This window comes from Cavia porcellus, unplaced genomic scaffold (assembly GCF_034190915.1).
Source record: "Cavia porcellus strain 051 isolate PalLab524CR breed Dunkin Hartley unplaced genomic scaffold, mCavPor4.1 scaffold_23, whole genome shotgun sequence".
Taxonomy (NCBI): domain Eukaryota; kingdom Metazoa; phylum Chordata; class Mammalia; order Rodentia; family Caviidae; genus Cavia; species Cavia porcellus.
The window spans coordinates 30,010,368-30,031,668 of record NW_026947506.1 but is presented as its reverse complement, the minus strand read 5'-3'; the positions used below and the strand labels follow the sequence as shown (position 1 = coordinate 30,031,668).

Below are 21,301 nucleotides of genomic sequence, written 5' to 3'. Positions count from 1 at the left end.
AAAAAAAAAAAAAAAACCCAGAATACAAGGTGATCAACAATGGTTACCATAATGCCTCTTGCTATCTTAAAAAGAATTGCCTATATCATCAGTTATGATAAAATTGAACAAAACAGTAAAAAATAAAACCAAAACTTTGGAGACATTACAGGACTTCAAAAGAAGCTAATAGTCAAACCAGAATGGGCATCATAATGAATCTTATTGTCTTCACAGTTGTTGCCTATACTCTCGAACTTGGTAGTATCAAGCTAAACAGAATAGAGGAAAATCAGTCAAAACAAGATGGTGAGAGCAATACAGGGTTTCAAATCAAGTTAATAGGAAATCAAAGTGGGTTGTTATAATATATCCTGCTATTTTTATTTATTTTTTCCCTTAATTAAAAAGATAAAAATTAAAAAATAAATAATAAAAAAGGAGATTGAGATAAAAGAGGACATAACAACAAAACAGCACAGGTCAGAACACAACTATTTAAGCAAAATAGTGTTTTACCACAAGATATCCTTACATAAAAGTAGTTACCATAGTGTCTCTTTCCTTGAAATCTTTGAGTATAACTTTGTATACTGTAGTATCAAACATCAAGACAAAATGTAAAACCATTCAAGAGAATGACAGGATTACACATTATTTAGAACCAACTAACAGAAAATGAACAATGGTTTCTGTATTATCTCCTTGTCTATAAAAGTTTTTGTTTATATTATCACATATAATAAAATCCAGTAAGATACAACATGTTAAGACCAATGGAGACAGAAGAACAAAAGCTTGATGGGACTTCAAAACAAGATGATATTACATCAGCACTAACTATTATGATGTCTTGTTTTATCCAAAATAGCTGTTCATACCATCCAACCTTCTCTGTCTCATTTCTGTTGAGCTCTTTTTCTGTCATTAGTTGTCAGTCTGTCTTCTTCATTTCGCTTTCTGCTCCATTCATTGTGGCCTCTCTGCTACTGTTTCTGGAATCTTGGTATTTTTCTCTTTGAGAATGTCCTGCAGTATTCTCTGTAGAGTTGAATTTGTGGTTGCAAATTCTCCTAGTTCTTCTTTATCCTGGAAGCACCTTGTTTCTCCATTAATTTCTAGGGATAGTTGTGCAGGATATATCAATCTTGGCTGGAGGTTATTGTCTTTCAAAGCTTGAAGTTTTTGCGCCATGTTCTTCGTGATTTGATGATTTGTTCCGAGAAGTTTGCTGCAATTCTGATGGGTGTTCCCTTGTAAGTGATCTGTTTCTTGTCTCTGACAGCTTTTAATATTCTGCTCTTATATTGGATTTCTGGAATTTTGATTATTATATGCCTGGGTGTAGTTCTGTTTGGGTTGTAGGTGGCTGGGGTCCTGTATGCCCCATAGATCTGAGTATCTTTACCTTTTCCCAGATTAGGGAAGTTCTCCTTTATTATTTCTGTGAATAGCCTTTGCAGTTCATGTTTGTATCCCTGGTTCTTCCTTTACATTCTTAAGTTATAGATCCTCTTATCATCTTCTAGCCTTTGTATTGTTACTGCTTGTTTCCTTGTTATTTTTAAGAAGTTTTTCATTTCATGCTCCCACATTACAAATCTGTCCTCCAGTTCAGATAATCTATCCTTAGTTTCTTTCAAGCTGTTATGCCAGCTTTCAATAGAGTTTTTAGTTTCCTGGTAATCTCTTTGAACCTGCTTCACGTATTCTACGTTTTCTCTATTTTCTCCATCAAACAATTCTCCCCTTTTTTTCTGTTCTTCCATTCCACGATCTGTTTTTTCTTGGGAGGTGCTTAGCATTTCTTTAACTATTTTACTTATATCTTGCTTTACTTGGTTAAATACTTCACTTCTGAACTCGTCTATGAGGTCCCAGAGACATCACTTTATGTTTATTGGTGCCGTGCCTGATGTTTTCTCTCCTCATTCTCTTTTGCATTTACCTTTCCTGGATCAGTGTTCTCAGGATTGGGGACTGAGGACCCTTTCTTGTTGCTCCCTCTTCCTGTATTTTTTGTTCCTTCCATACAAGTGTATATAGGAGGCCCAGTTTCTTTCTTTGTCGGTTATAGTTTGTTTGAATCATGTCGGCTAGGTGTTCCTGCCCACTGCAGTGTACTAGGGAGACACAGACCTGGGCAGCCTATACTGGGCCCACCTTTCCAGGTCAGTCAATCGGCTGAAGGCTTCACTGCTTTAGGGTGTACTGCCAGGTGCAGGGACCTGGTTTGGGCTAGCCTACTGGGTCTTAGTCCACGGTGTCACCCAGGTCAAACACTCCCCACCAATCCTGCTTGAGAGGGGAATATGTGACTGAAGTCACTACAGTGTCCTGTTCCGGCTAGTCTGCCTGGTCCCAGAATGTCCTCTGTTGGAGCCTCCTAGTCTATGGAAGGGTCCCTGTTCCTCTCACTCACCACAGGTTGATGCAGGGCTCCCCGCCAGCTCTGCTCTCAATTCAGTTTGCCAATTCCCGCTCTCAGAGCTTTCGTGTCTCTATCCCTGCCGTGCCAATTCAGATGCAGTTTCCAGAGGGACGGGTACCAGCTTCGGCACTGAGACTTTAGCTGTTCCAGTATCCACTGGGATTGCATTTCCAGTGGTTTCTCTTAGCTTAGATTATTCCTGGGTTGGCAGGGTATATCTCCCCCTGCTTAGGACTCCCCACATCCCACCATTCCTGGATCTAAGCTGGCTATCTCAGAGAGCCTCCATAGCTGCTGTTATCTATCTGCCATGTTCTCCTAGAAGTCCCAGGAATCTTTCAACCTCCTGTTCTTCGCTCACAGGATAGCAGTGACCCTGAATGTCCATCTGCCACTTAACAATCTCACTAAGTGAAAATATTATTCCAGGTTATTAAAAAGCAAAATGAGCTCACTGAGAATTATTTACTCACAAGCCACGAGAACGCTAGAGAATACTGCACTGAGCACAATCTATTAAATCAAACAGGTACAATGCATCAAAGGGAAAGGTGTATGCTGTACTACTGTTACTTCCCCTTCAGTATAAATGAGGTAGGAGGCAGGGACAGGTATATGGCTGTGTTCTTCTGGTCACACTCCTTAGAGCAATGGAGGTCAAGAGGGAAGAACTCAAGGAGTGGAACCCCACGTCCTGACCTTGCTCTCATTTTACCAGCCAGGATGCCCAAGCTGTTTCCTCCTTGGTCAGACGAGATCACAGTTGTATTATTCCCAGGAAGGCTGCCAGCTGAAGTCCCTGTAGGCCCTGTCTATGTGCTTCCACGGTCTCAAACTAAGCCTAGCAGGTTGAGGCCCAGAAGCTACTAACTGCTCTTTTATAAGTTTAAGGCAGAGGGTGCATAGGATCCCCATGTAGCCTAGTTGTTCCATAGGCTGGGAGACAGCAAGCTGTGCAAAGAGCAAACTTGTCCTCAAGGACAAGTGTCACAGAGCTGGCATGGCAGCAGGAAGGTGGTACCACACCCTGGCAAGGACAGTATATCCCCACCAGTAAGACCTATGCACAAACAGGTAAAAGGAGTCAGCTACAGTCAGCTTGGGCCTCAAAAACTAAATCTCATCAGAAGAAAATGGAAGTAGTTGCATGGTGGTGAGCAGTTTGGTGGTGGAGAGGGGATACTAAACATAAAAACACAATGAATCATGACTATAGAACATGCTGCTTTTGAAGGCACAAGTGAAGAAGCAACCAACTGATGACATCTTCCTTTCCTGTGGACAAGCAAATCTGTGATGCTAGAGTCAGTGATGTTAACACCCACATCACTGATGAACAGAATTCAAGCCTGCTTCCTATAGACAGCTACTGATGCAGTCAACTATGTGCGCAAGGCTCCAGGTACAGACACACAATTACAGATAGATACAGACAGTTACATTTTTTTACAGGCAACTACTGACATAGTTATACTATTTATAGAGGGTTCTTTATAGATACAGAATTTAGAGAGCTTTTGATATACACTTCTTACACTATTTTGAGGACTGACTTAACTATGACACATGCTGCACTCTGGGCTTAGGGAGGTGATAAATTGTGGCATTGGCAGTGCTGCTAATTCTTGCTGGTTCCTGCTCCTGATTTCTGTTCTGCCCTCAGCAGCTGGGTTCTCAGGCTAATGGTCATACTGACCTAGCACTCTGCGCTGCCCTTTTCCTGCATGTGGTGGGGGCAGAAGGGTGGCTGGGGCCATCCTAAGAGTCAGTTTACCCAGCACCCTGGATGTGGGGGATTATCTGTTCTCGAGGGCTTGTGTATATTAAATGAAGTGGGCAGAGACAGCACACAAGAGAGTAGCTGGAGAGTGCTGGATTTTTATTATGAGAGTGGGGGCCTGCCACCTGGATACCCACTTCTCCCTTAGGGGACTTCTAGCTACTGTGAACTCTGGCCACTGTTCCCACCCCACCTGACCATCTTCTCCCCACTCAACATCACCCCAACCTGACCCCAAGGGCCCTTGCTGGCTTCCTCTCTATTCTTCATCTGTTCCCTCCCTTTGGGACACAGTCTTTGCTGCTGTGCAGTTTTTTGGTTTTTTGTTTTTTTGCTTTTTCCTTTTTTATTGGTACCAGGGATCGAACTCACGACTGCCTGCTTGCAAGGCAGGCGCTTATGCCGCTGAGCTAAATCTCCAGCTCTGCTGCTGTGCAGTTTTAGCAACACAGAGCCTCAAATCTAAGAGGTCTGGCAAGCCAGATTCTGTCCACAATAAAGCCAATGTTCTCACCTCTACCTGTTTGCTCCTGCCTGCCTGCTTGTCTCTCAGGAGATCCAAACCCCAACAGCATGCATTATCCCCACAAAACTCTCTAGGTTACCCTTCAAGCACTGTGGTTTTCCAGTGTAATTTGCCTTGGTGGATGAGCATATAAGATGCTTCTGCAAACAGACGCACACACAGTTTAGATTTTTTTTTTCTCCTTAGAAGAGACAATAATTATAGAAATAACCATTTCCATATTGCCTGGAATACAGAATAAATATACAAATATATTAAAATAATTCAGCTTTTCTAGTTTCTCAAGACATGAAATAGGAACATCTTGTGACTGAGTGAAGAGAGGACACTGGTGTATCTCACACTTAATAGAAAGGCCACCAAGTAGCTAAAGCAGCACATTCACACATTTCTAGTGGAAACAGAACAAACTATCTAGTAGAGAAACGTCTTTACCTGAGTGACGTCGTCAAAGAGTCGCTGAGCAAAGTGGGAAAGCACATCGTCTACGGACTTCCCGTTTCCAAACTGGATCACTGTACCCGTGGCTTCAATGACAGCCACCCGGACTTTCCAGTGCTGGTGGGAGATGGTGTGCATCAGGGGGCTGATCAGGGACTCCGACTGCATATGGAAGTGGTCTGGGGAGAAGGGAGGCACCAGTTACCCCCTTGTGTCTCACACCCCTCAGTTCTGTGACTGTCAGTAACCTGCCATCATCATCTCCCCACTCAACATCACCCCAACTTAACCCTGAGGCCCCTTGCTGGTTTCCCTTCTCTTCTCTCCAGCGGCCCTGGTGGCTTCCTGAGCTCCTTAAATTTGGTATGCTTATCCCAAGACTGGTTCCTTACTGGTCACAGATTTTTAAACTCAATGTTCCTCCTTCAAGGAAGCTTCTGCCACCCCTGAGCGCGGGCAGCAGTACATATCGCTTCAAATCCCAGCCTGAAAGGAGAAAGGGAATATTCCGATAGGTTCAGAACTGCTAGAAAGGTGGGGAAAGAACTCAATGTGTGCAAGAGAGAAGCAGCTTCTCTCCACTACGAACAGAGAGCCAAGCCAGAGGTAGGAGAGCTGAAATATGAAAAACAGAGACAAAGTGGGAGGACTGAGCATTTCTCTGATCACGTCCTGTGACCTCTGCCATTAGAATCATCGTGGGAAGGAGTCCATCAGAACCACCTGCCCCCGAACCAGTTTAAAAAGGATTTCTGCAAGGAATCTAGGAGGATAGCGTGGACGCAGCGGTGTGCTTGCGTGGGTTTCTCATGTGGCGTAAGGGTCAGAGGTCACAGGAAGAGGGGCAACAAGGAATGGGGGGGAGGTCTTGGAGAAGGGGCGGTGCCTCGGGGGCTCACCAGGCGTGGCGCGTGCCAGTGCGGCGGCGCACTCGCAGCTCTCCCGGCGCACAGCAGCAAAGGGGTCGAGCAGCGCGCCCCGCAGCGCACGTACAGCGTCGTCCAGGTGGGGTGCGAGTGCTACGCCGCCCAGGCGCACTGTCAGCCCTAGCAGCTGCACGAGCGCTAGGCGCAGCTCCTCGCAAGCTTCCAGAGGAGGCCGCGCAGGCTCCGGCCGGGCCAAGCGTGCGGTGAGCGCGGGCAGCAGGCGCGGCAGGGCGTCGCAGGGCCGCGCGGCGCGGCGTAGGCCGAGGTCTAGCAGGTGCACGGCCAGCGCGCGGCAGCCCTCGGCCGGGTCGGCCAGGAGGCGTAGCAGGCGCGGCAGCAGCAGGCGAGCCCAAGGGCCTTGAAACGCGGCGGGGTTGGCGCTGGGCCCCGTGGTCTCCTCCAGTACATGCTGTAGGGCCTCCAGCGCCCGCCGCCGTCCCAGCTTGCTGTCAGTTTCCAGCCCTGGCAGTAGACGGCTCAACACACGGCTCAACTCCGCCGCCTGCGCCAACTCCGCGGGGCTTGCGCCCCCCTCCGCCTCCGCCGCCATCTTGCGCGCGTTGCCTGTCACCAAGGGAACCAGCGCTTTTACGACGGCCGCTGCGCAGGTTACGGCAGGACTTCCGGCTGGCGCGGCTTGCCGCAGGGCGTGGGCTTTGGGTGCAGGGAGGGGACCTAAGGGGTGTGATTGGGAACTCAGGGGAGGGACGCGAGACTCATGGGACCTGGTTGTGGGGGCGGGACTAGGTGCGTGGAGAGTGTGTTGGGGACTAAGCGCCGCGGTTGGGGGCTGGGCGCGGGCCTTTGAGGCCGGAGCTACGAGGGCGGGGTTGGGGGTGGTGCTAGATGATCCAGGGCCTTCGGCCCCTGTTCTTGGGGATGGAGTGAGCTGAGCTGTGTGGTGTGCCCGGTGCCCCTTTTCCAGGTGGGAGCCCACTTGCTCCGAAAGGGCGGAAGGTAGCAGTTGCACTGGCCAGGGCTCTCGCTGGCGAGTCCCTGCCTGTGTACCTCTGTACCTCTACCATGGGCGATAGAGGCCTGGTAACTCGCAGTTGGAAATGTAGGGACTCCTGCTTGTTTCCGCAGGTCGGGTCCCACCGTGCTTTAGGTCTCCTGCTGGGTGCCCAGCGTTGGACCTAGCTAGAAGAGATGCACAAGAGCCAAATGGCACCTGTTTGTGGAAATGTCCTTAGTTTTAAGAACTGCACTGTTAAAGCCCGGCGTAGTTGCTCATGCCTATAACCCCCAGCACTTGGGTGGCTGAGGCAGAAAGAGTTTGAGGCCAGCTTGGGCTACAAAGTGAGTTCAAGACCAGCCTGAACTGCACGGTGAAAACCTTTCTCAAAAAGACCGGGGGTGGGGTGGGGTGGGAGTTGCACTTTTTTTTTTCTAATTTGTTGACACTGGTTTTCTAAAGTGCGGCTGATAACAGGTGATTCGTGTGTGCGAGTGTGTGTTTGATACACTGTAGCTCGGCCTGGCCTTGAAGCGATTCTTCTCCAAAAGGCTAGCAAGTGCTGGGGTTACACCCATGTGCTGTGGTTCTCCTCGTGTTTAAAATGTTTTTAAATGTGGCTAAGAAGACTTGGGGAATCGCATTCTTGTTTCTTACAACAGGCACCCGTTTGACCAGGCAGTGTCTGAAGTCCTGACCTGCACACTGGTTTCTCCTCTCGCCCATCTTGCTGCCCAGCTAGAGGAACTGGCTCTTAATGGAAAGATCCCACTAATAACGTGCAGCTATAGTGGTGCCAGGACAATGAGCAGAAAAGAAGGTTGATCTTAGCTTGTAAGGCTGCCCTGAGGAAGTGATTCTAGAGGAGAATGCCAAGGAAAAAGTAATAGTGAACGGGTCAAATGGCTGGGGTAGAGAAAAAGTTACAGATAGAGGGAATTGCCTGCCAGGGCCAAAGCTTGCCTGGTGTCTGTTACTGGATCAAATTGAGTGCCTCAAATTCATGTTAACGTCCTAACCTCAGTACCTCTGAATGTGACCTTGTTTGAAGACAAGTTATTTGCAGAGGTGAAGAGTCAGGTAGACTAAAGTAGGCCCTAATTCGGTGAGACGTCTGTCCTCCAAAGGGAGGTTTGTGAGTGTGAGGATGTCTGTCCACAGCTGCCCAAAGAGAGCAGGAGGAGCCTGCCCTGCTGCCAGCCTGACACCACCCTGACTTGGACTCTAGCATTCAGGACTGTAAAGCACTGGTGTCTGCACTGCAAGCTGCTGCTGACCTGTGGTCCTTTGTTGTGGTGACTGCAGGAGCCTGACACTGTCCCAGGAAATGAAGCAGACCTAAGCCTCCATTCTCCAGTGGTGGGGAGGGGAGTGGCAGGGCAAACTGAAGGTGGGGCTTTGGAGATCAAGTCTGAGTTCTATTTAGGGGACACCTGACTGCTGTTGAGGACCAGATTGGGACCAGCCAGAGAGGATGGTGTGATGCCACAAAATTGTGGTCAATTCCAGTAATACTACAAGGTTAAATGAGCAGGGTAGGACTTCTTTTCCTGTTCTCCCTACCTAGATACACTGAATATTCTCCAAGAAAAGAACAGCCAACAAGGAAAGAACCTATGATGGTTGATTGATTGTGTCAGTTTGAGTAAGAGAAGTTTAACTAAATTGACTCAAGATCCGCACCCCAGGGTGTGGAAGACCCACCCTGTGGCACCTGGATGGTATAAACAAAATTAAGGACAGATCTGCTTCTGTTTCTTCAGAGGAGCTCCTGTCTTCACCTTCATCTTGGATGTCATCTCCTGGCTTGCAGTGCAGACTTGGCTTCTGGTGCAGATCCTCAGGCTTTTGGAGTAGACCCTTCAGTCTTCCATCATAGACTCATCAGCCTCCTGAAAAGGACTTGCATGGGACATTACAGTGAACTCCAGACCTTCAACTGAATCCTTTCGTCACCAGTGTACAGACAGATCCTCTGCACGCTTCTTTGTCAGGCTCTGTAGGTGGCCATTGTAAGCCAATCTTGTAAATTCATGTATATTTGTATTTTGTGTGTTATATCTGTTTCTGTAGCAAGCAGTGATACAGGACCCATGAGACAGAACTAAAACATGCTGGTTAAGGACCCAGAACTGGGGGGCAGTGATACCAGGAGTTCCTGGGTTTTCTTTTTCTCTTCTGTACTGGTATTGCCAAACCAGGGACCAGAGAACCCTGCCACCCAGCACAGCCAGCAAGCAGACAAGAAATTTTCAAGGAGAACTTCCTTTCTGACTGCAAAAGGACTTGCCAGCCTAGGGGGAGCTCCAAACTCACTTTATAATCTGCCCCCAGGACACCCAAAACTAATCCTGCTCCTTAACATATACGAAGTGTCCAGAGCCTGAGACTGTCTAGCCCATTGCTATGGCACAGACAGACTCACATCCAGAAACCCCAGGTATTCAGGGAAACACCTCCAGCCCCACCGGTGACACCAACAGAAATGAACGCCTTCCCTCTTCCCAGTGCCAGAGAATAAAGCAGACCAGGAGGGTGGTGCAAGGGCCCTGCGGACAAACCCACGTTGGAACAACAGGCCACAAAAGTAGGCCAGTATCTATACACTATACTCATTGGGATGGCTAACTGCTAGCATAGAGGAATTAAATAGAATCAGGTATCCAAGATACATTTGAAAATCATTTGTCATACCAAGAACCAGGAAGATCAAGATGTGAAGGATATGAACTGAATGCCAAGGTAACTCAGATGTGTGGAGTTCCTGCCAAGTGCTTTAAAGCATTCATTTAAAAATGCCTTAAAATAGAATGACCCATAAAAAGTAATTATAAACTTTATTTTTGAAACAAGCAAAACATGGGAAGGAATGGAAGTTATAAACAGCCAAATGGAAATTATAGAATTAGAATTTCTTTTTTTATTTTTCAATCTTTATTTTAAAGAATAAAACCAAGCAAAACAGAATAAAGCCAATCAGAACAAACCAGTGAGACACAGGACTTCATTATGAAATCAACTATTGTTACCATAGTGCCTCTTGTCTTCAAGATAGCTGCAGATACCTTCAGACATAGTAAAAATCAAAACAGAACCGATAACGATAAAATAATGAATGCAATAAAGGACTTCAAAACAAGACAATAGTAAATCCAAAGTGGCTACCTGTGGCTTGCTGTCTTTGAAATAGCTGCCCAGGCCATTGGATAAAACAAAAAACAAAATAGAAACCCAAACCAACAAAACTGAAAATGATACAGAACTTCAAAACAATAGGGCTGGAGATTTAATTCAGTGGCATAAGTGCCTGCCTGGCAAGTGCAAGGTTCTGAGTTCAGTCCCCAGTACCAAGAAAAAAAACAAAAAACAAAGAACTTTAAAACAAGGTAATAGGGAATTAACTACTTTCAGAAGGAGATTCCCCATAGATGCCACACTGTATGCTATTATCCTCTGAATAGATATCAGACCATTGGCCCTAGATTTAACAAAATCAGTGAAACATTAAAAACCATGAGCATCAAATTTCTGTGTTTCTCTGGGTCCTGTGTTTCTCTGAATCAGCTGGTCACTCCCTGAGGGGTGCAGGTTAGCTTTTCTTGTTTCCGAGTCTTGTTTCCCAGTGTGTTGGAAGGGGCTGATATCTGGCTGCTTCCCTGGTGGCCTACACATGGTGCTGATTTGCAAGGAAGGCTTACTTCTTGGTAACCTCTTGTTTTCTTACCCTGCAGTCTGTGATTGGCGCTGACTCACAGGAAAAGGCTGGGTTCTGTCTGTCCTCCCGGCGGCCCAAGCATGGAGCTGATTCATAGGAGGGCTTGTTTCTTAGTAACTTTTTGTTCTCTTCTGCAGCCCATGAATCTAGAATTTCTTTCTTTTTTGTTTGGTTTTTGTTGTTGTTGTTGTTTATTTTTTGTTTTGTTTTGAGGCAGTATCTCATGATGTAGTTCAAGCTGGCCTTAAGCTCTCTATAGCCCAGGCTGGCCTTGGATTGACAGCAGTCCTCTTGCTTCAGCCTCCCAAGTGCTGTTATGAGGCTTGTCCTAGAATTTGAAAAAATACAACACTCAAGATAAAATTGTTCATCACTGGAGTAGAGTGGAGTTGATACAGCAATAGAATTTACTCTGAACCACAGAGAGAAAGGAGAGTAGGAGGAAAATAAACTGAGCCTTAAAGGTCTGTAGGATAGCAAGTCATAAATCAGCATCCCAGAACAAGAAAACAGTGTGTGGGACTAAAATATATTTATAGAGAAGTATTGGCTAAAGGCTTTCAAATCGGGCAAAAGACATTAATACACAAGTTCAAGAAGCTGAGCCAGCCCTTAAAGGATAAGCTCTCCAAAGCTCCACACCTGGACATATGTTAGATTTGAAAACTAAAAAGAAAAAGTTACCAGCTGGTGTAAAACAATGTCTATAGAGGAACAGTCCTTTGATCGACAGTAACTGTCTAATCCAGAGCTATGCAGGCCAGAAAGGAGGGGGCCTACATTCAAGTGTGCAAAATGTCACCTGTGAATTCGCCAACGGAATGTTCTTCAGGGGTGGAGGAAGAATAAAAGATGTTTTCTGAAAAAGCCAAATCAGCAGGACTTGTTGCTGGTAGACCTACCTGTGAGGAATACCTAGTGAAATGTCCCTAAATAGAAAACTACCAGAAGGCTGGGACTTTCAGACACTGAGGAGGCATGGCAGGAAGGATGGAGGCAGAAGTCAACATAACTCACCTTTTGCTACTGCTTGGGTACAGCTGAATGTCTCCCATGCCTCAGGTGTTGAAATGTAATTCTAGCTGCGAAGTTTCAAGAGGGTAGATATTAAACTGGGTACACACCTTAGTACTCTGGGAACCTGAAGCAGTAGTATCATAAGTTCAAGCCTAGCCTGGGCAGTTTAGTGGCTTAGTGAGACTGTCTCAAAAATTAAAAAAAAAAAAAGAAAAAGGGCTAGGGATATAACTTAGTGGAAAGGCCTTAAATTCAATCCCCAGTACTGAAAGAAAGAATTTAATCTGTGAGGTCTAGATAACTAGGATTTGATAAGGTCACTAGGGTAGAGCCCTATGGCTGAGTCCTGGTGACTTAATGGCAGAGAAACCAGAAGGCACACCTGCACACATGTTCCTTGTCTCGTGCCTCCTTGATGCCCTGTGCCACCTTGGCTCTAGCTAGTAAGGCGGCCATCACCAGATGCAACCCCTGTATCTTGAACTTCAGAACTGTGAGCCAAGATAAGCCTTTTTTCTTTATAACTCATGCAGTGTGTGGTTTTGTACTGTTGGTAAGAGAATGGACTCGTCTCCCATCTTTCAACTTATAAATTTATTTCTCTGTGTTTGGTAGTTGAAGCAGAGAAGTGAGAAGGGCACATGAATCACCTTTCACTTAGTGGGACAGGATGCCTGATACATAGAATTTAAAAGGGAAAAGGGTTAGTTTGCCTCCTGATTTCAGTTAATGGTTAGCTGTTCCTGGGCAGAAACATCATGGCAAAACGGAATGGTGAAAGAAGACTGTTTACTTTATGGCAGCTGGGAAGCGGAAAGAAAAAGAAAGAGCTAGAAAGAGGAATGGGCTGGGACAAGATATGTTCTTCGAAACCACATCCCATTTCCTCCAAGTAGGCCTCACTTCTCTGGAAACCCATTGAAGTATAAGCTATTATGGTTGATATGTTGTGTCAGTTTGAGAAGTTTAGAAGTTTAACTGAGAGACTTAGGAAGCCAGGATCTTTATTTTGTAAATATTCTCATCCTGTGCAGGAGGACAGTGGAGAGGTTTTGTGAGTGCTACATCAGCCCTGGTGGGGAGGGTGGCCTGTGTACGATATAAGGGAGAAGAGGTTTGTTCTCCCTTTTTGCTCTGGCTGCTGCCTTGTGTTGCCCCAGTGCCATGCCACCCTGCCTCGGAGCCAGCTGATTATGGACTGAAACCTCCACAAACAGCTAAATAAACCTTTGCTGCCTTCAATTTGGTTGTCGGGTGTTTTGTCCCAATAATGAGAGAAAAATAACCAAGACAAACTGATCAATAGGTTAACTCCCTGATGAGGTCAGCACACTCACCATCCAGTCAGACCTCACGCTGCACCTCAGCTCTACTGTATTGGAGGCCAGGCCCTCAACACCTGAGCATGGGGGGCACTTTAGATTCAAACCATAACAGAGGGTAAAGTACAGTATCCACACTGCACTTGAAGTGGCAAAACCTTGGTATCTAGTATGACACACCTTGTGTGTGTGGCGACAGCTAGAGTGAGAGCACCCACCAAACAGACACAGTGACAGCAGGTAGATGTTGTGATACAAACTGACTCACGTCTTTTGTGTACATGGTGACAACTAGGTCACCACCAACTAGAAGTGGTGGCATACACAAAAAGTTCATTAAGTGGAATTTTGTGAGGTTTTTTTTTGAAGATAGGGTCTCCTTTTGCATTTCAGGCTCACAGTTAAGTTAAACTCACTGTGTAGTGCAGGATGACCTTAAGGTAATCCGGCCTCAGTTTTGAGTGCTGGGATTACAGGTGTGTGAGCCACCATGCCTGGCTATAAAGTAGAATTTGTAAAAAGCATTCGTCAAGTATCTTACAGTGGAACTGGGCATGTTGGCATATGCTTGTCGTCTCAGCACTTAGGAGGCAGTGGCAAGAGGATTACTATCAGGTCAAGGCTATCCTGTGCTACATAGTGATACACGGGTCTCAAAGAACAAAACAATACAGTAGACTGACTGTCATCAAAATATTGGCAAGGTTGAGGGGAATGTAAACTGGTAGGACCATTCAGGAAATCAGTTGGCTCAGCTATTCCCCCTTCTTGGTATCTTACTATAAAGACATTATACTACAGTGATACACGCTTGTTTATAGCAGCACAGCTCAGTAACTAATTATGAGTGGCCTGTGTGTTACCAGATGAGTGGATAAACAAGTGTAATTATACACAGTGGAATGGTGTCATATAAAAGGATAAATTTGAGTTATTTGTAACAAAATGAATGTACCTTGAGATAAGTTACTGAAATAAATCACACAAATATTACATAACTTTTATGAGAAACCCAATATACAAGCAATTTTAAGAACACCAGACAAGTCCTATAATCCCAGCACTTGGGAGGCTGAGGCAGGAGATCACTGGGAGTTTGAGGCCAGCCTAGGTTGCAAAGTGAATTCAGGGCAAGCCTCAATCATATAGTGAAACCCTGCCTCAACAACAACAGAGAACAACAGACTGTTGGAAACAGGGAAATCTTGTAAAAGGGAAGGGAACCAAGAGATGGAGGGAAAAGGGAATAAAAAGAATCAAGATACGTTAAGTTTGTGTAGCTACTGTGTAGGATGAATGTAAACATGTATTGGAAGCACTAATACATTTTATAAAAGTTTTAAATATATAAATATTTTATAAAATTTTATAAAAGTTTTAAATATTTTATATATATATATATGTATGTATATAGTACTAAGCTGTGAGAGAAAATAGACACAAAATAGTAACCAAATGATTGATCTCAGCCTTTGTGTGCCAGTGATATAAATGTGAATACTCTCAACATGATACTGGAAAGCAGGGGTTCCCAGAGTGAATAAAACCCACAACTAAAAAAGCTGTGTCCTCCATGTCTCAGACATAATGATGTAGATTGAAAGTACAGAATGGGAAAGCTATATCAAGCCAATGTTAATTTTTTAAAAACCAAGATGGCTGGAGATGTAGCTCAGTAGAAGAGCAATGTCCTATCATGTATAAGTCACACTGGGTTTATTCTCCAGTATTGGAAAAAGTAATAACAGGATGGCTATGTGTGCTAATACCAATCAAAGTAGACTTCAGAGCAAAGGAAACTTCTGAGGGAGAAGGGGCAATATGATAAATGATGAACCCACCAGGAAGATACAGCACCAACAACCATCCACCTAACAACCCTTAAGTGTCCACTATGACCATCAAAGACCTCCACATCCTGCTCTTAGCAGTCTTAGAATGCCTGGACAGATGCTACCTTCTACCAGCAAGAGATGTAAGACTGTCAAAGACAAATTGCACAAGACTGTCTGAGAAAACCAATGGATTGCCTTTACATGAACAAGAATCTGATTTGTGTTAGTTTTCTGTCTCTGACAAAATAATGAGAGAGAACTTAAGAAAAGCTTAACTTTAGCTCAAGGTTTCAGAGGTTTTAGCGCACAGTTAGGGGGCTCTGTTGCTCTTAGGCCTGAGGTGAGGCAGAAAAAAGAAGGAGAAGGAAGGGTACAGGGAAGGAAAGCTGCTCACCTAATGGGAACCAAAAGCAGAGAGAAAAAGAATGTGTGTGTGTGTGTGTGTGTGTGTGTGTGTGTGTGCGCGTGTGCATATGTGTGTGCATGTGTGTGGTATTGAGGACTGAACCTAAGGCCTTCCCATTTAAGTACTTCCAGGCCCTTTTATTTATTTAATTAAAAAAAATTTAACCAGGGTCTAAGCAGACTAGGCTTAAATGTGCAATCCTCTTGCCTCAGCTTCCCAGAGTGCTGCAGTTATAGGCGTGTGCCTCCACACCTGGCTTCCCTGCTTTTGTTTCATCTGAACCTTGTGCCTACTGGACAGTTCTGTGACATTTAGGGGAGGTGTCCTAAGTGTCAGTTGTCTCTGGAAACACCCACCAGGATGCATCCAGAAATCTGCTTTACTTTGTACAATTTTTCAGTCTAACGAAGTTAACAAGACTAACCACCAGAAGGTTGATATAGGTGTTTTTGTTTAATTCCATAAATAACATTTATTGACTTTACCCATCTAGAGTAAAAAATGATTTTTTTCCAGAAGCAAATTATATAGGAAATTAAATCCAAATGCACAAAAGACAAGACTAAAAAAAAGTAGGAACAGAAATACTTAAGGCAGAAGAAACTCATAGTAAAGAGTATCCAAAAAGCCAAGGATTTGTTCACAAGGAAAACAAAATTGGCAATCCCCTGTCAAGACTGATGAAGTAAAAAAAATCAACACAAAATACCTATACAAGGTTGTATCAGGGACCTGGCCTAGATCCCCAATCTCCCAAACAAGTGTATGGCAAATGAGATAAGTGGTAAAATTTTAAGGCTCCAGGAGGATCAAAACCCTTTGCAGAGTTCCAGACTCTGGTGGCTAAGACAAGAACTGTCTCTGGAAAGCCTGTATTTTATTATTTCAGTCAAGGCAGGGATTAGAGTGGAAAATGCAGGAAACGCAGCAGGATCTTGGGAGTGGTTCAAAGACTTTTCCAAATAGCAAATTATGTTAATTTAGGAGAATTACTTGACCTTGAATATAATCCTGAGATGACTCATGATGGCATAGATGATCTTATGCTAAGAAGAAGTCAGTGGAAAAATCTCAGATGGGGTGGTACGAATAATCCCAATTTTTCCTTTTATCCCATAAAATACATAAAACCAGTTACTGTGAATTTATGGTCCCCAACAAGGCTGTAAAAGGGGTCATCACGACAGGTCTAAGTATATTAAAAACACAAGAATAATAAAAAATCTGCAAGAAATTATATGAAATACAGAAATCCTAGGAAATCATAATTTACTAAAACTGGTATAAGAAAAAATAGCTAACAGTGATGTCTAACACTAAGTAAATTATACAGACCTTAAGCTCAGATGGCTTTGCCAACAAACACTTCAAACATTTAATAAAGAAGTAACTCCCAAAGCTGGGTGTAGCAGCACATCCCTATAATCTCAGCAATGCAGATGACTGAGACAGGAGGATCATAGTTTGAGTTTGGCCTGGGCAATTTAGACCTTGTTTTAAAATTAAAAAAGAAACTGAGGATGTAGCTCAGTGGTAAAGTACTTGCCCAGAATGAAGCAGCCTGGGGCTCACTCCCCAATATCCCCAAACAAAAGCACAAAACCCCTTAAAAAGAAGTCCCTAAAACTTCACATGTTAACCTCTTTCCAAGACTAGAAACAACATTTCTCAACTTGGTGTGAGGCCAGCATTGTAACTTTAATCCCAAATAGTGACAAAGACATGCAAGAAGATTATTATGTAAATCAATATCTTTTATTGAATATAGATGTAAAAATGCTAAATAATTTTAACAAGTTAAATCTAGGGATAATGAATTTCAAAAGTCAAATTGAGTGTATGCCAGGAATGCAGATTGACTGAACATAGTGAAATGTACTATATTTTACAATTCGAGAAATTACATACAAAAATAAAAGCACTTGCTAAAGTAACACTCACTGCTAATAAGCCATCTAGTATATTAGGAGTAAAAGGAAACTTCTTTTGGTCTTGGGGATTGGACCCTACCCTGCATTTGCCAGTTAGGCACTTACACTACTGAGCTATATCCCGGCCCCTATAAGTGAACTTCTTTAAGTAGAGCCTATGGAATACCCACAACAAATAAATTAAATCAAGATGGTTTCCAAGAGAAGCACTATCCAAGCACCTCCCCCCACCTGTCATGCACACTGTGCCCTATCCCTGGCATGCAGCATGGGCCTGAGGTGGCCTTGACTGAGCGTGCCAGGAGGGGCAAGCAGCCCCATCCACCCTGTGCTTTCCAGAAACCTGGTGACAACAGGAGCAAGAGCAAATAAACAGCAAAGCTGTGGAACAAGAATCGAGAAACCAAGCAACAAGGCCAACTGTGTCTGAATATTAGAAAACCAATAGATAAATAGCACATCGCGCCCCCCCAAAGCCCTCAGGCATGCATAGAACCAAAAATACATGCCTCTGGCCATCTTCTAACCTTGCATTGCATTTTTCACTCCCTAGCCCCATCCCCAGTGGGTTTTGGGAGCCATGACACTTTCTCTTAAAATTCTGTGCTGTCTGATCTAAAACCCCTCCTTTAGGCTGAGTCAGGTGATTTGTTGGACCTTGACTCCTGTCAATCAATCCCCAACTGCAGATCCTCCCACAATCCCAGGATTTTGAGAGACTGCCCCTAGGTGCTCCTCTCACTGGCCTGTAACCACCAAGTAGACCTACCTGGACTTTCACTAAACCTTGTTACTCCTGAGTGTCTCATTTGATTTTTTGTTCAAGATACCAAAAACCTCTCTCCGTCTCCCTCTCCCTCTCCCTCCCCCCCCCCCACCCAATCGCCTGCCTGCCTGCTTCCTTCCTTCCTTTCTTCAAAGTCTTGCTATGCAGTTCAGACTGGCCTTGAACTCCCTGTGCAGCCCAGGCTGGTCTCCGAACTCACAGTGATCCTCCTGCCTCAGTCTCCTGAGTACAGGGATCACAGGCATGTACCACCACAGTTGGCTCCAAAAATCTCGAAACCAGCCCCTCTCCTACCCCCAGTCCCTCCGTTTGATCCCAACATCACTGTCCTCAGAATGGCTTGGGTCTGAACCAAGGAGATAAGCATTGGCAAGGACATGAAGAGATCTCCAGCTTGTCTGGTGGGAATGCAGGAAAACAGGCTGGTGGTTCCTCCACAAATGAGAGAGGATGGATGACCCTCTCACCTATCAACTCCGCATGCTGAAGATAAGTGAAAACTGGGTTCCCACTGACAGCTGTGTGTTTTTTTGTTTTGCTATACTCAGGATTGAACTTAATGCCTTCAACTTCAACAGTGTTCCTAGTCCCCTTTCTAATTTTTTAAATTTTGAGATGGGGTCTTCCTAATTTGCTCAATTGCCTCAAACTTTGATACTCCTGCCTCGGTCACCCAGAGTGCCGGGATTACTGGCATGTACAACCACACCCTGCTTAGAACTTCCTTTTTAAGGCTGAACCGTATTCTATCATAGGGAAAAACCACATTTTGTGTATCCATTCATCACCTGTGGATTCGTGTTTGGTTTCCACTTGTGACTGTTGTGAACAGTACTGCTAAGAATGAGTACAAGCTGGGTATGATGGCACACATCTGTAATTTCAGCACTCTGGGAAGCTGGTGCAGGAGGATCTCAAGTTTGAGCCTAGCCTGTGGAACTTTACTGGACCGTGTCGCAAAAAATTAAAGGGCTGGAGATGTAGCTTAGTAAAAAGGACCTGAGTTCAATCTGCAGTACTGGAAAAGAGAAGAAAAACACTTTTCACTCGGTGAAGTTAGCCAATCACAGAAATGCATAGGTACCATGAGTCCTCTCACGGCTAAGGAAGAATCATTGACAGTGTGGCCTGGGGCTCAACTTTCTACCTGCAGTCCTTGATGCAGAGTCTGTCCCACTGCGGGGAGACCAAACCCCTCTGAGGATGGGAGGGGATAGTGAGAAAGGAAAGGAGGACCCTCTGTCTTTGCCTGTGCCCTCCCAGCAGAAGGGCCTTGCTGAAAGCGGGAGATGTTTCAATTGCAGTTTTAATTGTACTTCAAGGTACCGGACACATCTTGACTTGAGCTGACACTGGGTTTATATCTGAACATAACTATGGAACTTTTAAGTTATCCATGTTTGAGCTACAACATGACAGAAGTGTCTACATTTATATCTGCCACTCCCTCCACTGCGTGTATATATATATATATATATATATATATATATATATATATATTTGTCTTTTTCCTTTTTATCGGTACTGGGGATCGAACTCACGACTGCCTGCTTGCAAGGCAGGCGCTTATGCCGCTGAGCTAAACCTCCAGCCCCAACTGCGTATGTTTTAAAGAGTCACCAAAATGCAGGGACAAAAGGATTCCCAAGTCTCTTCCAGGAGTCTTGCTCATCCCATGTCTTATCTACACATATTTAAAAAATACATTGTTTAAGTCTGTATAATAAACTAATTGTAGTAAATAACTCTTAGTTTCTTCATTATTTCATTTGATAAATATCAAGTGAGGGATATCTAGACATTCTTCTCGATGCTGAATAGAAAAGGAGTCAGAAAGGGCACGGTGGCTCCTCCAGCAGTTGATGGTCCAGTGTGAGATGGTATTGGATCAATTGAGGGGCAGGTGCTGGAGGTGAGACCTAAAGAGTGGGGGGTCCTTAGCCTGGAAGAGGGGGGCAGTTGTTCCTGGCCAGGATCATGGCCCTGTGGAGAGACAGCAAGAAGTGAGGGGAGAGAAGATATGGACCAGTCCCTTGCAGAGGCTGTAAGGAAGGTATGGAGGAGTCCAGGAGGCCACAGAGACAATGCAGCAGGCAGTCATGGCCACTCATCTGGACGAGCGGACAGACCGACTGACACACTGGTGGTTGATGTGGTTGGTTCGGGAGTTGTTTTATGGACAGCACTGGCAGAGGTGGGCCCTAGATTCACGGTTGAGAGGGAAGAAGCTCCTTGGAGGACTTTCAAGTGTCTGGCTCAGATCTCCAGAAAAATGGAGTGTCGTTCATCGAAGCAGGGACACTGGCAGATGACCAGGTCTACAAAGAAGACCACATGCCTGGTTTTGGGCTTCATGGTCTTGAAATAGGTTCTGATCGTGCAATGCTGCTTTAAAAACCCATCCCAAATAGTGGGGCTGAGAACAGTAGCTTTTATAAGTATTCAGATTGGGTGGGTCTTGATGTCCTATGGGAGAAGAGCCAGGGCTACCTGGACACTCGCCACTCTTGTGGCCCCTTTCCATTCTAGACTTCTTCACAGCAAGCGTCCCCAGAGGAGAAAACAGGCAAGACTGCACCGCCTTTTGCACCTGGCCTTCGGAGGATGTGGTGTCGTGCAGCCAACAGATTGCTGAGCACCAGGAAGCTGTGACAGCCTGTGTGGCTATGCTGTAGGACAGCAGCTGGGCTGTTCACTGTGTGCACCTCAGATCATCACCCGAGTTAGGGCTCCCCAGGGGAATGTGTGGACCCTGGAAGGAACAACAAGGCCTCTGCTCTTCTGGGGCCAGTGGAATACTGGGCCAGGTCCTGACCTGGGTGACACACTCAGTTCCTTCCTCAAGAAGATATCCCCCTTAGGTGGGGACAGCTGTCACACTAGTGTGTGAATTGCCATGGTCTGCTGGGGCAGGGAGCGTGTTCACCAGGGCAGCTGAGCCGGTCTTCATCCCAACATCCTCTAGTCTTACCACTAGACATCTGGGAAAACCATTTTTTAAAAAGTTGTTTTTGTTACTACATATTTGTAGTACATAATGTTTTAGATTTATCACAGAGAGTAGGAACATGGACCCAAAACCTCTCAATACTTTTTATTCCTTCCCTCCATCTCTAGATCCCCTTCTCATTTGCAAAAGCTGTTTCCTCTTGTCTTTTTGTTTTTAAAATTATTTATACTTTGAATTTCTCATGTAAATTATTTGATATTTAAATTCATGCCTGATTCAATTCACTTGACACTGTGCATC

General features: G+C 44.9%; 2 protein-coding genes across 3 annotated transcripts in view; one reads left to right on the top strand and one right to left on the bottom strand.

The window, feature by feature from the left end:
- Positions 1 to 6,670, bottom strand: part of Dnaaf5 (dynein axonemal assembly factor 5) — a 49,508-nt gene extending 42,838 nt beyond the window's left edge. Inside the window, exons 1-2 of the mRNA XM_013152640.3 lie at positions 6,057 to 6,670; positions 5,152 to 5,336 (exon numbers count right to left, since the gene is read on the bottom strand). Of these exons, the coding sequence (XP_013008094.2) occupies positions 5,152 to 5,336; positions 6,057 to 6,633 (762 nt within the window). The 5' untranslated portion in view covers positions 6,634 to 6,670. The remainder of the gene's footprint in view (positions 1 to 5,151; positions 5,337 to 6,056) is intronic.
- The window catches only part of Prkar1b (protein kinase cAMP-dependent type I regulatory subunit beta), a 117,343-nt gene continuing 102,072 nt past the window's right edge, over positions 6,031 to 21,301 (top strand). The window contains exon 1 of one of the 2 annotated variants that reach the window (XM_003470073.4): positions 6,031 to 6,162. The gene's annotated coding sequence lies outside the window, so the exon portion shown is untranslated. Of the gene's footprint in view, positions 6,287 to 21,301 lie in introns of both variants that reach the window. The other variant, XM_005003743.3, reaches the window with a different exon arrangement.